The following is a 14,660-nucleotide window of genomic DNA, read 5'->3' as shown; positions in this document are numbered from 1 at the left end:
TCCTAACCAGCTACACTGTTAATATTCCAATTGTGTTATTCTGCCCTTAAGTCATACCTCTGAGTAAAACCATGATCATTCCTCTTCTTCCCAGCCTCCAACTTTTGCCTTCTTATCTCATCTAGGGATAAATTATCTACATGAGATCATTGACAGGTTATCTGTTGAGCAATTCTTGTCATCATCCTTCATATGAAACTATAAACACACTTTCTTTTTTTTTCCCCAGCTACAGACCCCAGTCCAAATCATTAACATTTGTATTAACCACAAGGGTTTCTCAGCAGCCTCTTGCAACCTCAGGTCAGAGCCCCAGGCACTCAAACTCTGTGTGTGGTGAACAAATGAAAACACAAGTACCTTGTGTAGTTAGATCACATCCTCTGTCAGGTATATTTTTCTACTAGTGGGAATGTTACTATTCCAGAATTATATTATGGTCCGATTAACATTTTATACTCTGTAGCAACTCCCACCCAAGATAGTCAAAAGCATTTACAGCATTAGTCAAGTTTCTCAAAGATACACGATTTTATGGATGAATTGTGCTACAGAGGCACTGAATGACCTCCTAGAATAACGTCAGCCATATGTGACACAGCCAATAATATAACTGAGAAAAATCCTACGGCTAGCAATCCATATTCTTTGAAGAACCACCTAGAAGAAAATCCTGAAAATGCCAACAGCCAGTTTGAGCTGGAATCCACTATTATGCTTGCTAGTTTATTGTTTACCAGACTTCAGAGGAAATTAATCACGTCTGTGTTTACCAGTACCAGAAGAATTTCTTACAAGAATCATAGACTATGGTCCTGCAGAATGAATTATGTCTTGGAGGGGAGAGGTCAAAACAAAGAGGTTAACTCCAATAAGAACAAAATCTCTCTTCTCAGCTTACAACAATAGTAAGCTCAAGAATTGCTTATCAAAGAAAAGCTCTTCCTCACTTTCACAGCACTGTGGGTGGTATTTTACAACAGAAGGAGGAATTCTGGCAAAATACTGATTAATTCTATCAAAATGGTTTGTTTGAGTCTGGGGTGTTGGTTTGTTGGGTTTGTTTGTTTGTTTCCCTACCAATTTAAGAGGAGCATACTACATTTTTCCTCTCCGTACATCAAAGCTTCTAGATTTCAGCAGTGAATGATGCACTTCCTTTGATGTCTTCACACTTCACCTCTTTCCACTATGGTTTAATTCAGCCCCACAGCCCCTAAAGCTGCTCATTAAGCACAATTCTGCCTTTTCCCTGGCACCATATTTATCAAGATGACACTGAAACTTTCTCTGAAATTATCTGCTTCGTATGGGAAGAAAAAGCTTGCTGACCACCCCTTTCAAAGAGTTGTATTTGGAAGTGAGCTGGTCAGCTTGCTAGAAAACCTATGAAGGGTGTGTAGAAGAATCCTGCATACTCCACAGCCACAGCAGATCAGTCATCTAGGCAGAAACAACGTAGCGAGATCATTCAGGAGTCACAACTTAATGACAGCATAACTCTGTTTTCTTCTGGTTTGTTGGTTTGGGTTTGTTTGGGGCTTTTTTTGTGCATGTGTGTGTGGTTTTGTTTTGTTTCCTCCCTTACAACTATTCCCCCAGATATTAGCCTTAGATTATTTCTCAGAACATAGACCACATTCTCTACAGACAACTTGCAATCCCTCTGGTAGCAATTAGACTAAGGATGTTAAAAACCAAAAATGTCAAATGTCACGTAGGCAGTACCCTTCTTTCCTTGGCTGGTGGAGTTTAAATACACTTGTATGGAAATGAATCCTGCTGTGCTTAATGGTGCAGTCATGGCAAACAGCACGAAAGAAAGGTTAATGGAGCCCTGTCTGTCTGTGTGACCTTACATGGCTTGGTACAATGGCCTCGGATGTGAACAAGCTGAGCCCAACCTTTCACAAGCTTTGCCCTCAAGAGAGCTAAGCAAGCCAGTCAACAAGACATTAAAAAAAAGAAAAGAGCAAATACGAACAGCACTTTAATTAATGAATTCCCTTCCTTTCCCCTGTGCACAGAATATCAATTCCTTGCTGGTTCATACTTAGTAAGAGGAGTTGAATTTAAGACACTGAATTTCATTTCCATGTTAAAAGTTTTACACGCTTACAAGAGCAGCACTTTTCCATCCATAGTCACACTTCGCTGGCCACCTGTCATGAACTGTACACACATCATCTACTGTTCGGGTAAGGAAGGCGTTCTTAAGAAAGACACAGCTACAATGTAAAGCCCTCAAGATACAGACGTAGAGCGAGAGGCAGTTTAGACATGCATACAGTCCAGCTTACTTCATTATGAAATCCTAACCCCTCACCGCTCTTACAGTGCTGTTAACTATCCTCGCCGCGTTGTAATACACATTTCAAGAAAGGGGAGAGTGACTAAGATGGGGCTGGTACTTGCATCATGAAGCAAAACAGACAGGTAACAAATATGCCTCAGCATATGCTACTGCACGCATTCAGGATAAGGAAATAAGGGACAGGAAAGAAATTTCTCAGTTGAAAGTATAAAAGCAACTTCTTGCATCCACCCACAAAAGAAATGGAGGACAAAATACATTGCCTAGAAAACTAACTACACCTATTTGCACTTTTATTTGTTTTCTCCAGAAGGCAGATGTCTCTATTTTGAGCATTTATTTAGGAAATGCCCAGCCACACCTTGGTGATCTCAAGGAAGACAAATCAGTTCACACTTGGGATGCAGCAGTTCCACATCCTCACACCTTTCTCATGCCAGTGAAAGTGAAGACAGCCTATTAACAAACTTTCAAACCACTCTTTAAAGCTCATTTTAAATTATTTTAGAAAGAATAGGAAGCTTCATATTAGGAAGCTGAGACAGAAGCAGCCTAGAAACAGATCTAAAGTACATTTAAAACTGAACTTTATGCACCTGCAACACCTAAGTTAACATTGTTGGCAGCAGCAAAGCAAGCCAGGTGCTCCACTGGTAAACGTACAATTTATGGTATCAAGAGAGACTACAGCTTGCCTGTGCTACTATATAATCCTCACTGATGACTAGAAAGTAAAGAAAGAAAGATACATGCAGAGTTTACAGCAAGACCTGCCCTCAACTCAAAGGCATTAACCTTCTTCTACACTTCAGTCCTAACAAGAAGCCAGTACCTTACCTGAAACATCGATTCCTCATAGTAAGTATAAGAAAAGCACATCAGCACATGCACAGATATCACTTGAAAGTTATTTAAAGGTCAATGCAACGCAGAAGGGATTTCTCAATGTTTCAAGAGCAATCAATCTTTACAGGGCAACCTTAACTAGTTGTAGATGAAATATTGGATTCCTTTCATCCTATTATGACCCCTGTGGAAGGAAGAATCAATTTAGCCACGTGTCTCTCCTTAAAACATTTGTTTGTTTTCTTGTTTGCTTCCAGGGAAGTACAGGAATGCTCGTCCAGGAAGCCTGGCACAAATTCCATTTCAGCACTATTACTTGTAAAAAAGTAAGCAGGGTTTTACTAAAGTAACAACTACTTTCTCCTCAGGTGAGTATTAACAAGCATCTTCAGCACTATTAAATGCCCAAAAAACCAAAGCAGATCGGTTGCGTCCCATGCTGATGTGCCCATTCATAACATTAGAACATACTCACCATTCTTTGAAGTTTGGTGCCGGGTTCTTCTTCCAGTTTCTAAAGAAAGGAAAGTTATTAGTCAGGACAGAGTACAACCCCACAGAAGGGTTAGTCATAGAGGTTGCTACAACAGAAGACTGACCTATTAACATAAAAGCTGTAATGACCATGATGTATGTACAAGTATAAAAACTACCCTGCTGCCCAAAAAATCCTTTCCTTTTTTTGTACTGAATGACTCCTGAGAGATTACCCAGATGAACAGTTCTTACATTTATGAACCCTGCCATCCGTAGACAAGCATCATAAATACTGTTTGGGTTTATTTTATGTAGAAAAGTATTTGAAAGCATTTAAATATTTTACACTATTGTTTCCATAAATGCAATTTCTCCTTAATGATGTCATAATCCTGATTCTTTAAAGTAAAACACCTTATCATTACATTTCCAAAACTGTTCTATTCTTAAGTATGGTCTACTGCATTGGGATTTCAAGTGGAAGAAATCTCCAAGCCCAATAATCAAGAAAAAGCACAAAAAATACCAAGTATTTCTTTGGATTCTTGAAGAACAGACAAAATGTAAACAGTACATTCCCCTGTGTTTTTCAACAAGATTAGTTACTGGAATATGAAAGACCAGAAAATTCCAGAATAGAAACTCAGATTCTGTTTTAATTACATTCCCGCTACGCCCCAAAACTACAGAAATAATTTCCTGCAGTATCCACTTGAAATGTTGAGAAATACTTCAGTAACACCTAAATATATTCCCTGTTTCCACTGTAATAATCCAGGTCTGAATGGGGGAAGTAGAATACAGAGAACCAGTAATGTCACACTGTACCATGAATAGTTTTCAATCAAACCTATTAAACTCATTAAAATATCCATTTGCCATGCAGCATTTTTGTCAATATGCAAGATATAAAGCAAAAAAACACATTAATTGTGTGTCACTTCAGCTGAAAAACATTTGAAAAAATGAGTGCAAGTTTGCAGTGGTCAAGCGACCTTCCTCATCCCAGACAAGGGCGAGACTGCATACTTAAGAAGAATAAGGGTGCAGGTCAACACAAAATAAGCTGCAAATGCAGGTTTTTTTCACTCAGAGTAGCTGAAAGCATTTTAGTCCAAATTTTCTGTATCTGTTCCTGGGGTTTTGGGTTCCTCCCCTGCCCGCTTTGAGCTATCTTGAACAATTTGCCTTACCTGGAGGGGCACTGTGCTTGTATTCCAGCTTGTGCTGCGGATTCTTCCTGAAAAGAAGAAAAGAGTAAAAGCTGGATTTGACACATTGTTCCACACTTAATAAACCCAGAAGTCCATGGTATTTTGTGGATAATTTTCATTTATTTTTAAAATAAAATTCTGTGACCAGTGCCTTACTGCAGTGCCTCAGCTCACAGAATGTAGGGTTGAAAAAATTCACATTAAATAAGAATTTCTCTTGTTTCAGCATTAAAAAAAGATGGTTGATCAAAACCAAGAGAAGGGATGAGGTAGTTTCTAAAGATGCATTTGTTCAGCATACTAAGAACTGATCCAGTTACTTAGTCTCCTTACAAATAACACCAGAACATAACTTCTGGTGCATTAAGTACAAGGCAAGCACAGGTCTGAGCCATCCAGGCATAGCTTCTATATTCTGAAACATCAGGGTACAAAGGAAGTCGTTTGTGAAAATTAAAGAATTTGGAAAGAACTGCTTGTCTCAAAGGATCACAGGGAGAGGCCACAGAAGGATTCTTCAGAGATTACTCATTTCTGCAGTACGCTGCTGCAATCCAGCAAATTCCATTTACAAGTGTGTACGTCTTCTATTAAAAAAACCACATCAAAGCAATCAAAGAAAAATTTCAAGTCAACTTACTCTTGGACCTGCAATACATGTTCCCCTCATTCATGCTGTGATCCAGGTCATTAATGCACTCATTTATCACCCCACCCCTAGTTATCCAACGCTGCTCTAATGTTTTAACTTGGTCCAACTTACATGGTGCTAAACTGTCACGTTACAAGTACAAGATGCTTTTCTCAGGGCTGCATGTTAAAATAGTTTCAACTCCGTTTATTTTTGTGCAAAAAAAAATTAAAAATTTCTATAACTCTGGAAGAAAGCCAGTTCAGTTGTCTTAATTTTTGCTTCTGAAAATAAGCAACAATTAAATCCCACTAGTTAAGAATGACATACCATGTAACACGGCTTGAAACTTGAGATGAATTTCTGCAATGGCAGAAGTTTTTTGTATATTTTAGAAAATATCTTTGCTCTGAAAGCTAAACTACTTGCTTATTCATGTTTTCTTATTCTTTAAAAACAGAACACAGTTACTCTTCAGTACAAAAATCTTATTTTTATGTCAACTTGTGACGAATTCACACACTTCAAGTTGATTTACACTTCTAGAGCTACTGCTATTCCAAAGTACATTGCATGTGCATTAGAAGTAATAGTTATCTGAATAAAAAAAGGATGTACAGCTTTCTATTAAATAAACTGTACTGAAACAAACACAATCACCTACTTCACTGTTTTACCATTATCATCAGCATCAGACTATTTGATCCCATTTAGATCATTCAATTATGCTCCCTTCAGTACTCACAAAGAGGTAAAGACAACAAAAACAACAAGAAAACCCTTCAAATTACATCTGTTGCTCTGCTGAAAGAATTATCATTGCTTTGTGGATGACTCCTTTCCTCTACCCCCAAAGAATGAAACACAGACTAAGAAATGATCAGCTAACACAGCACAGAGGTTTGTCTTATTGGGAAGGAGAGACAGTTTTGGTTTTGTCAAAGCATCCGTTGTACTCCTGAAAAGTATATTGGAAATGTAATTACTGATATAACCCCAATTTTCTAGTCCTGAGATGAGAAATTCATCTTCTAGATGTTTTCCAGAAAAGAAACAGTTCTGCATTAGCAGAATATAACATTGCTTTTTCTTACAAGCTACACTCAATTAGGATCCCCCCCACTTTCCAAGAAAGAGGAGAAAATGTTTCTGCTCAGGCAAATCTTTATTAACAGCAGCCATTAGTTTCAATATGCCCCCTCTGAGTGCCTTTGCATCAAAATATATCCTTTTGTCCATTGTGTAAATTACGCAGCAGTCATTAAGCTCTGCTAAATAAAAGTGGAAAACCTAAATGCTGAGAATCAAACTGGAATAAAATAATCTTTTTAAGAAAATCAACAGTGCTTAAAAGAAACCGCAGTCAGCCATAAACTGGATTTTATTGCTGTTACTTAAATTATGCTTTCTAACAAGTGAAATACTGATTAAAATAGAGTTTTTGTACAAAACCTCAACAAATGCTTTATCAAAATTTAAACTAAAAGTTACATATCAAGAACAGCATCTAAAAATGTTTTTTGAAGGCAGTTTGTCCACGGCAAATTTCAGAAGGCACTAAGACTTTAGAGAGAGCTATAATGACAGGTTACACTCAAGATTTAACATCAAGAATTACTCATCATTCTACTGTCATTTTGTAACTCCAAAGGAGAACATTCTTAAACTGTAAAACAAGAAAAGCCATGTTGTACCATCTTTCTTACCTGTAACAAGCCGTTCCATATGGACATTCAGGCCGGTTATCATCGTTATCCTGAGTTACGGTCTCTGTTTCATGATAGTCATCATCATTAGGGTGACTGAACTGCTGAAAGTGAATGGGATTCTTCCTGCAAAAGACAAATATGTATCGAGAACTGACTGTTCCACTTAAACACAAGAAGTGGAGAAAAGAAAGGCGTTACTGAATCAGTGACAACTTATTTTTCTGTGGTTACATAAAGAGGAACTTTTAATATTTAACATTATGCAGAATGTAAGAGCTACTTTGAGGATAACAGAAGGAAAGTTTCATCTCAGCACATGCTGCAAAAGAAGTTAAAACAGGATTTTTCCTGTTTGTATCAGCTTCAAGTTTCAGACCTCCAACACACACACAATTGCCTGTTGTAGCCACATAGCATGAATCTTGCGCAGTGGTGACTCCCTCGGAGCTACCAAAGGGCTACAGAAACTGCAACAGAAGGCTCAGCTCAAGTTGGAAGGGCCAACGCACGGCAGCCAAACAACTGCGGTATCGAAGACGCCCCTCACCCTCCGTTTATCACACATTAGCTCCAGGCAACGTCTCAACTACATTTGCTGTTCTGTACACACGTGTCTATTCACTTCAATGCTTCAAATGCCAGCATGTTATTCCAAATGGAGCAGACTACCAGACATAAATTACGCTGCCAAGTTTGCCTTGGCTACCACAGTGTTTTATTTGAAATATCAAATTACGAGGATGACATGAAGTTGGACCATAAGACGTGACAACTCTGTATGCAGTTGGGTCACAGCAAGGCTACTGATGAGAGCATGTTATAAGCATCCACAACTTTTTGCTTTACTACACTTATGCAGTTGAATCCAAGGTGAGCAAGCAGTGAATATATACATAATTAAAAGAACACTTCTAGTGTTTCTAAGGAAGAAGTTCGAATACACACCATACTAGACAAGGCAGCCACAAACACCATCACTTAGAGAAGAGTTTGATTTCTAAAACTCCTGTAAGTGATGTTAAAAAGAACACAGAAAACCAGGTTGCAACTTCAGAAGAAATTCATGTGACAGATCAAAACACACCACAAACATTACATCAAAGTGAGCATATTGATACAAAAAGCAAATTATTTTTTCCCTCTATTATTTCTTTTAGAGACACTTTTTTCCAAGCATAATATTTAAAAGCAAGAAATGTGTGATATTTTAATAAATTATTTGCCAAGAGACAGCCACAAAAGACTTTGGCGATTGACCATGCTAATTCCCGGAGTACATAATCTTCAATGTGTTTGGGGAAATTATAAAAGTGAATTGCTCACCTCAAGCAAGAGGAACAGCAACTTCAAACTACAGAGTAATTTCTGTTTTAATTTACACATGTTACAGCTGCATTTAGGAATACAAAGTCAGGAACATCTATGTAGTGAGCTACACACATAACAGCTTCCTCATTGATCACAGGCATTTTCTGCTTTACATTCATTATTATCTCTTACGAACTTTACATGGAACAGCCAGTGTTAACTTGAGCATTTGAGCTACCACCATAAGAAAAGTTTAAGCACTGTGCCACTCAGGACTCCTTTTAGGCACTCAATAAAGATTCAATATTTAGTATTAATATTTTAAATCTCCATTTTCCTGGTAGCTCTCACTCAAGAAACTCAACAAGCAAGCTGCAGATAAACTTGAATGAGTTACTGAGCAGAAACTTAGGGTCCCTTGGACCTATTTACATAGGCGACAGACTTCTTGTCCTGGTCTTTTCTGTTAATTTCGGCAACCCGAAGGGTAAGTAAATACTGTTTCACTAGAAATCATTGCAAGGCTGCTTTTCCCAGTCATTTACTCTCCCACAAGTTCTCGGGAAATGTCACTTACACCAAATTCAGGCTGGCTGCCTACTTCTTTTCCCATTTAAAAATTAATGGGATGAAACCAAGTCATTTTAGAAGCTACTTGCTTTGTTTTCTAAATGCACAGAGCTAACTTATTAGCAATACTAGCACGAATTTTCAGTCATTTGAGACACAATTCATCTTCTCAAAAGGATACTAGTGCTCTGTGAAATAATTATTACATTTATTCCTTCAATAAGATATATGTAGCATCGTAGTCACCAAGAAGGCCTAATAGCTGTCATTCAGCGAACCTAAAGTATTTTAAAAGATATCCATTTCCATTCAAAAATTTACTTTGAAACCTACTTGCACAACACCAAACAGCCCTTATTGGAGGAGAAAAGTGAAAAAAAAAAATAAAAATAATATAAATAAAGTAGTATAGGAGGAAGGAGAGAAACAAAGGGTCATGATGCACACTCCTTACCACAAGGCTTCAGGATTTTTTTGGCCAGTGGATGCTGCTCCTCAATTTATACATTACTTGTGAGCATCTTATATATGTCCTACTTCAGATGCTCACGACTAGGAGAAACATCACATTTTATCGTACCTTCATCTGGATAATTTGTACTTATTCCACTTCTATGTGTTTTAAAATGACATCCAGCAAAACAAACTAGAAAAGCACATAGCTTATATTAAGCAAACATTTTTCCTTCTTGCAAAATTCTAAAGCTTCTTCCTTTCATTAAGGGTTTGGTTTCAAAATTTTTAATAGGCCCAAGAGATCTGAGATGTAAGAGCACAACCTCTGTTATGCCACGAGTTGCTCACTGAAGTTAATTAGTTTCACAACAAAACCTCACTGCACAGGAATGTTATTCATATCACCAAATCAAAATCATTTCAGCTTTACTCACAGAAAAGTTAACCAATTAAAAGGCTATTAAGAATAAAGTTTTATCAAAGATTTGCCTTCTCATAAACATAGAGAGTTACTGCCACTTTCACAGAAGCTCTGAATTTGTGTACTCACACTTCATGATGCAGAAAATGATGCAAATAAAAATTATGCAAATAAAACTGCTAAAGTTCTTCAAAATCAATGCAGTCATCTCAAGCAGAAGTTCAATATTGCTCAGCGAAATATTTAAGACAGTTTTTCATTGGTGCAGCTACTAAAAGCACCTTAAAAGCTTTTTCTAAAGTAAGTTTAACTGATTGGGTCAGGATCCCCGGCTCTTCATCATCACACGCAAAGATCTCTGCCATCTCCAGGGCTTATTTCCTCAGCTACTAAAGAAACTGGTAGTGAAGATGTAACAAATTACCAAGCAAAAGAACTCAAGCCTGAAGTTACACCACAACTGCATGCAAGATGTTTGTAAGTTCTAAATTGTAGGTCATACTAAAAGAAAGGACTCAAAAAGAGACAGATGCAGGTTTGCAGCTGCCAGATTTACAAGTTTAAAGTGAAACGAAAAAATACTTAATTTTCATAAACAAAGAGCAAAGAGCACACACAAATCCAAAGGTTGGTTGAGCGTGTCCTGCTTTGACAGCTATAGGAAAGATTTACACGTACCCAGTCAGCAGAGCACTGTATTGCAGGATAGCAAAAGGAGAGAATTGTGCACAAAAACTGTGAGCCATGGTTTTAGGGACTAGAGTTCCAGTCTACCACACCTCTTCTGTGCAGCTCTTGAAAAAGGGGTTTGGGTTTAGATTTATTTTTGATTCTCTATTCTTCTAACTTTGGAAAAACAAGCAGCAGATAGGAAAACTAACACGAGACTATTCAAAGAGTAAGCTCCTTGACAACAAATACAGTCACGTATAACATACACAGAGCACTTTGCCTCCTGGTGGTAACAGCAGTTTATTTGAATTTGGTAAAGCTTCATGCTACCTCAGAAAGAGAGCCTGATGTGAAGGATGATGACAAGAAGAAACCCTGGAACAAGAGGTGTGCATCGAATTTGATTGTTCCAAAGCAGCGCTTTCACAGTAATAAATGAAGACATTGACCTAGGTGTTACAAAATCATTTCCTAAATGCTTAAGATATGTGTTAGAGAAATATAATAAAATTAATAGAACTAACATTTAATCTTTTCCGTTTGTGCTGTTTTACTAGGCACCTATCAAAGGTGCCAAACTCGTATCCAGAAGACAAGTATCACTTAATAGGAGTTTACAAAATAAAGACTAGAACATTAAGTTATTGCACTAATTACGTTTCGTGAACAAAAAACCTTACCTAGAAGAAAACTTCAAGGAAATTTTACAGTTACCAAAGCAGCACTCATTTAAGATGTTGGTGCTTACAGCACATCTTGCTAGAAGACAATTTTTGTACAGTTAAAGTAATGAAGGAGGGAAACCAGCTACCCATTGCACTCAAAAGAGCACTCAAAGCAGCTCCTCTTCCTCAGCAACTCTAAAAACTAGTTATTGCTCAAGGAAAACACTACACAATGGAAAACTGAATATGCTACCAAGGTGTTCCTTCAAAGCGGATGTTCATATCACGCTTACGTACATGTTCTGTTAAAAACATGGGTAACTGGAACAACTTGCTTTATTCTAACAGAGCTATCCCACCATGCAGAAAGACTACTTGGTGGTCTTGTACTAAAAGCAAATGCTAAGACAGACCACAAACCATATCTCTTTTGCTGCAAACAGCCATGTTTAGTCTTAAAACGTTTCCTGAGGATCAACACTGATGGATTTGATACTTCATCTTTACAAATTTCTCCAAAATAAGATTTTGGAATGTGTTATTTCAGAGCATTTTTTCTTATAATGCAATACTTTCCAAAAGTACCACTGCCAAGTGTTTTGGAATAAACATCCAAGAAGAAATGTGCACATGCACATTTCTTATTCCTTGTTACCGTAATTAAGATTTGCCTTCTTAAACATCCTTCAGCGTATCAGAGTATTAATCAGCTTTACCCCCATGCAGGTGAAAACTTGTTTGAACCAAATTAAAAGTAGCTGAAGGAAGCTACAAGTTGCATGGATCAGCTTAACTGCCTAATAAGACATTTTTTCACCATATTCATTAAGGCAAAAATTGAGATATGTGAAAGCAACACAAAAATTGGAAGTCTGATGTGTTCATTAACACAACAGCTTTACGCTTTCGATTTACAGCGTTATCTGCAGCATTAGGCACAGCAAACATACACAAGAAGCTATTTACTGTGCTTGCTTATTTTCTAAACAACCTCACTGTTCTTCCCATTGCTCAAGCGCCTCAGGGGAAGAGGAATAAAAAAACAAAAGAAATTTTTCTAAAAAAAACCCACAAGACTCCCTGTTTCCTGTATTACCCTTATCTTTTCTGCTTACAATGTACATGGATTTACCTACATCTCAAAACCTTCTCCTAAACGCAGTTCCCAGGTCACTGGCCATTTGCTCGCCTTAAGAACACCTCCCAATTTGTGTCTTCCCCTCCATGTATCACCACATGGCACTTCAGATCTTTTCTGGGCAAAAAGAACTAGCCAGAGATCAGGCACTCAGCACTAATGTTTTGGAACTTCACTGAAACGTTTGTATCTCACAGATTTGTACAACAGATCATTCACTGTGAACTGAGAGGATACGAGTGAGAGAAAAAGTTCTTCACTTGTATTAGCAAAGAAGCTGAGAAGATAATGGTTAACATGGAGTTTGTAAGTAAGCCTTCTTCTGGCTTTAGGGCAGGAGTGGAAGCTAATGAAGAAGAAAAACAAAACACCACAACCGGCCAAGTTATAATAAAATTAAGTCCTGACTATTTAAGAAATGACAACTAATAGGTATTTTAATTATTCAAATAACAAAACATGCAGTTACCTCAATAAATACAATCATCTTTCACACAAGTGAAAAAAAGTGCCAATAAAACAAGCCTACAGGGTCTATGTTGGGCATTTCAACCACAGACATTTCTTCTCCCTGCTGCTACATGTACTGTACACACAGGTTTTTTATTTTCTTTTCAAAATGGACTGTTTTTCTCTTATTTCCTAGAACACTTCATCTTTTAATTTGCTGAAGTAGTTCATCCCTGTTTGGGCTATATTTGCAGCTAGGAAGCCATGCTGGCTCCTCCTTTCATACTTTTAAAATTCTTGTTATGCTATTTGTTTCTCATTAGTCTCTTGTTTACCCAAAATTTTTCCAATCAAAGCTTGTAACAACTTTACTGTTTTCTCTTCCACAGCCAATACATTATTTCTTAATAATAAGCTAACTTAAGCTGGTTTTAATTTTGTTTTACCTGTAACAGCCTGTTCCATACATGCAAGGTGTCCTCTTACGCTTGAACTGTTTGGAGCTTTCTGAAGCATCTGCACTTCTGGTTGAATCAGAAATCTCAGTCTTGTAATCCAGATTTGCATCAGGCTCAAGAATCCCTTCCTGGGCACCAAAATATTGAGCAGTCCTGCCCCCGTGTGCTTGTTGGCTTGCAGAACCAGTAATCTGCTCTTTGTTTTCTGGTTCCTCAATTCTACTTGTTTTACTGGAGATCTGACCTATTCTTTTAGAACATTTACTATGCAGCTGCCTATCACTTCTTTGCAGAGAACTTCCGGGGTTTTTTGTTCCAGTCTTGCCATTTCCTTCCATGTTTCTCATGGTACTCTCAAGAGGAAATCCAGATGTATTCTGTGGAACAAGGTTACATTTTGAAGGACCTGAAAATTTACGCTCTTCAGAATTAAAAGCTTTAAGGTCAAACACTGTCTCATCTCATCATTCCAGTTTTCAAAATCACAGAACAGCTCAGGTTGGAAGGGATATCTGGTCCAGCCTTTAAAATCTTCTACTCCAAACTCAAGTTAGCTCCTAAATACAGCTGCTGAATGAAAGGTTCAAGTTAAAAACACAGGCACACATAGAATTTAAAGAAAAAATTATACTAGAGCACCTGTCCTCAGTTTCAGTTCCCTCACACCAGTGTCAGGCTCCTCTCTTACCACCTCAGTTCGCAAATATTCCTTTAGCTTAAATTAATTTCCAGTTAAAAGTACTGCTCCTGAAAAATGAATGGGGGTTATACATGTGAAGATATAGTAGACTCTAGAAGAACATACACATTCCTACACAAGGATCAGTTTCAATCCCTTAAGTACAAATGTGTAGGGTATATGTATTTATTTATGTATACATGAGAGATACATGGGAATTCATTATACACACACCTTGAGCTTAATCCCAACCCAATTAATCTTAAATGCTTCAGGTCATGACTCTAAATCATAAAACAAGTTTGTCAGTAGATACCATCAGGCAACAATTTCACTTTGGACAAATACTGCATTTTAAATTTTGGAACATACGTAGGCTTAAAATAAGAGACGTGTGGTTTAGAAAACAAATGAATACGTAACCAAAACAGGAACATTGTCCCAACAACCAAGACGTTACCTGGAAGCGCACCTATACAGAAGGCTGGACTGCTCTGATACATCATAGAACTATTTGAAGGTCTCTGCTCTCCACAGTTTATTACTAGGATCCCCCTGCAGTAAATGTATATTTAGTGTACATGGGTGTGTTGGGCAGAGCTTGAAAATCAGCTGGTGGCCTCCTATTTTGCTCCTTTCAATGCAAGTCTCA

At 37.6% G+C, this 14,660-nt stretch overlaps 1 protein-coding gene across 13 annotated transcripts in view; it reads right to left on the bottom strand.

The window, feature by feature from the left end:
- The window catches only part of APLF (aprataxin and PNKP like factor), a 38,031-nt gene that overhangs the window by 2,168 nt on the left and 21,203 nt on the right, over positions 1-14,660 (bottom strand). For 6 of the 13 annotated variants that reach the window (XM_005515974.3, XM_065059280.1, XM_065059277.1 and 3 more), the window contains exons 5-8: positions 13,318-13,706; positions 7,189-7,314; positions 4,831-4,877; positions 3,636-3,674 (exon numbers count right to left, since the gene is read on the bottom strand). In XM_005515974.3, the coding sequence (XP_005516031.4) occupies positions 3,636-3,674; positions 4,831-4,877; positions 7,189-7,314; positions 13,318-13,706 (601 nt within the window). Of the gene's footprint in view, positions 1-57; positions 122-3,151; positions 3,345-3,635; positions 3,675-4,830; positions 4,878-7,188; positions 7,315-13,317; positions 13,707-14,660 lie in introns of all 13 variants that reach the window. The other 7 variants (XM_021291004.2, XM_021291006.2, XM_065059282.1 and 4 more) reach the window with 3 other exon arrangements.

This window comes from Columba livia, chromosome 3, assembly GCF_036013475.1.
Source record: "Columba livia isolate bColLiv1 breed racing homer chromosome 3, bColLiv1.pat.W.v2, whole genome shotgun sequence".
Taxonomy (NCBI): domain Eukaryota; kingdom Metazoa; phylum Chordata; class Aves; order Columbiformes; family Columbidae; genus Columba; species Columba livia.
Note: the sequence above shows the minus strand (reverse complement) of the source record. Positions and strands in the feature narration are given on the sequence as shown.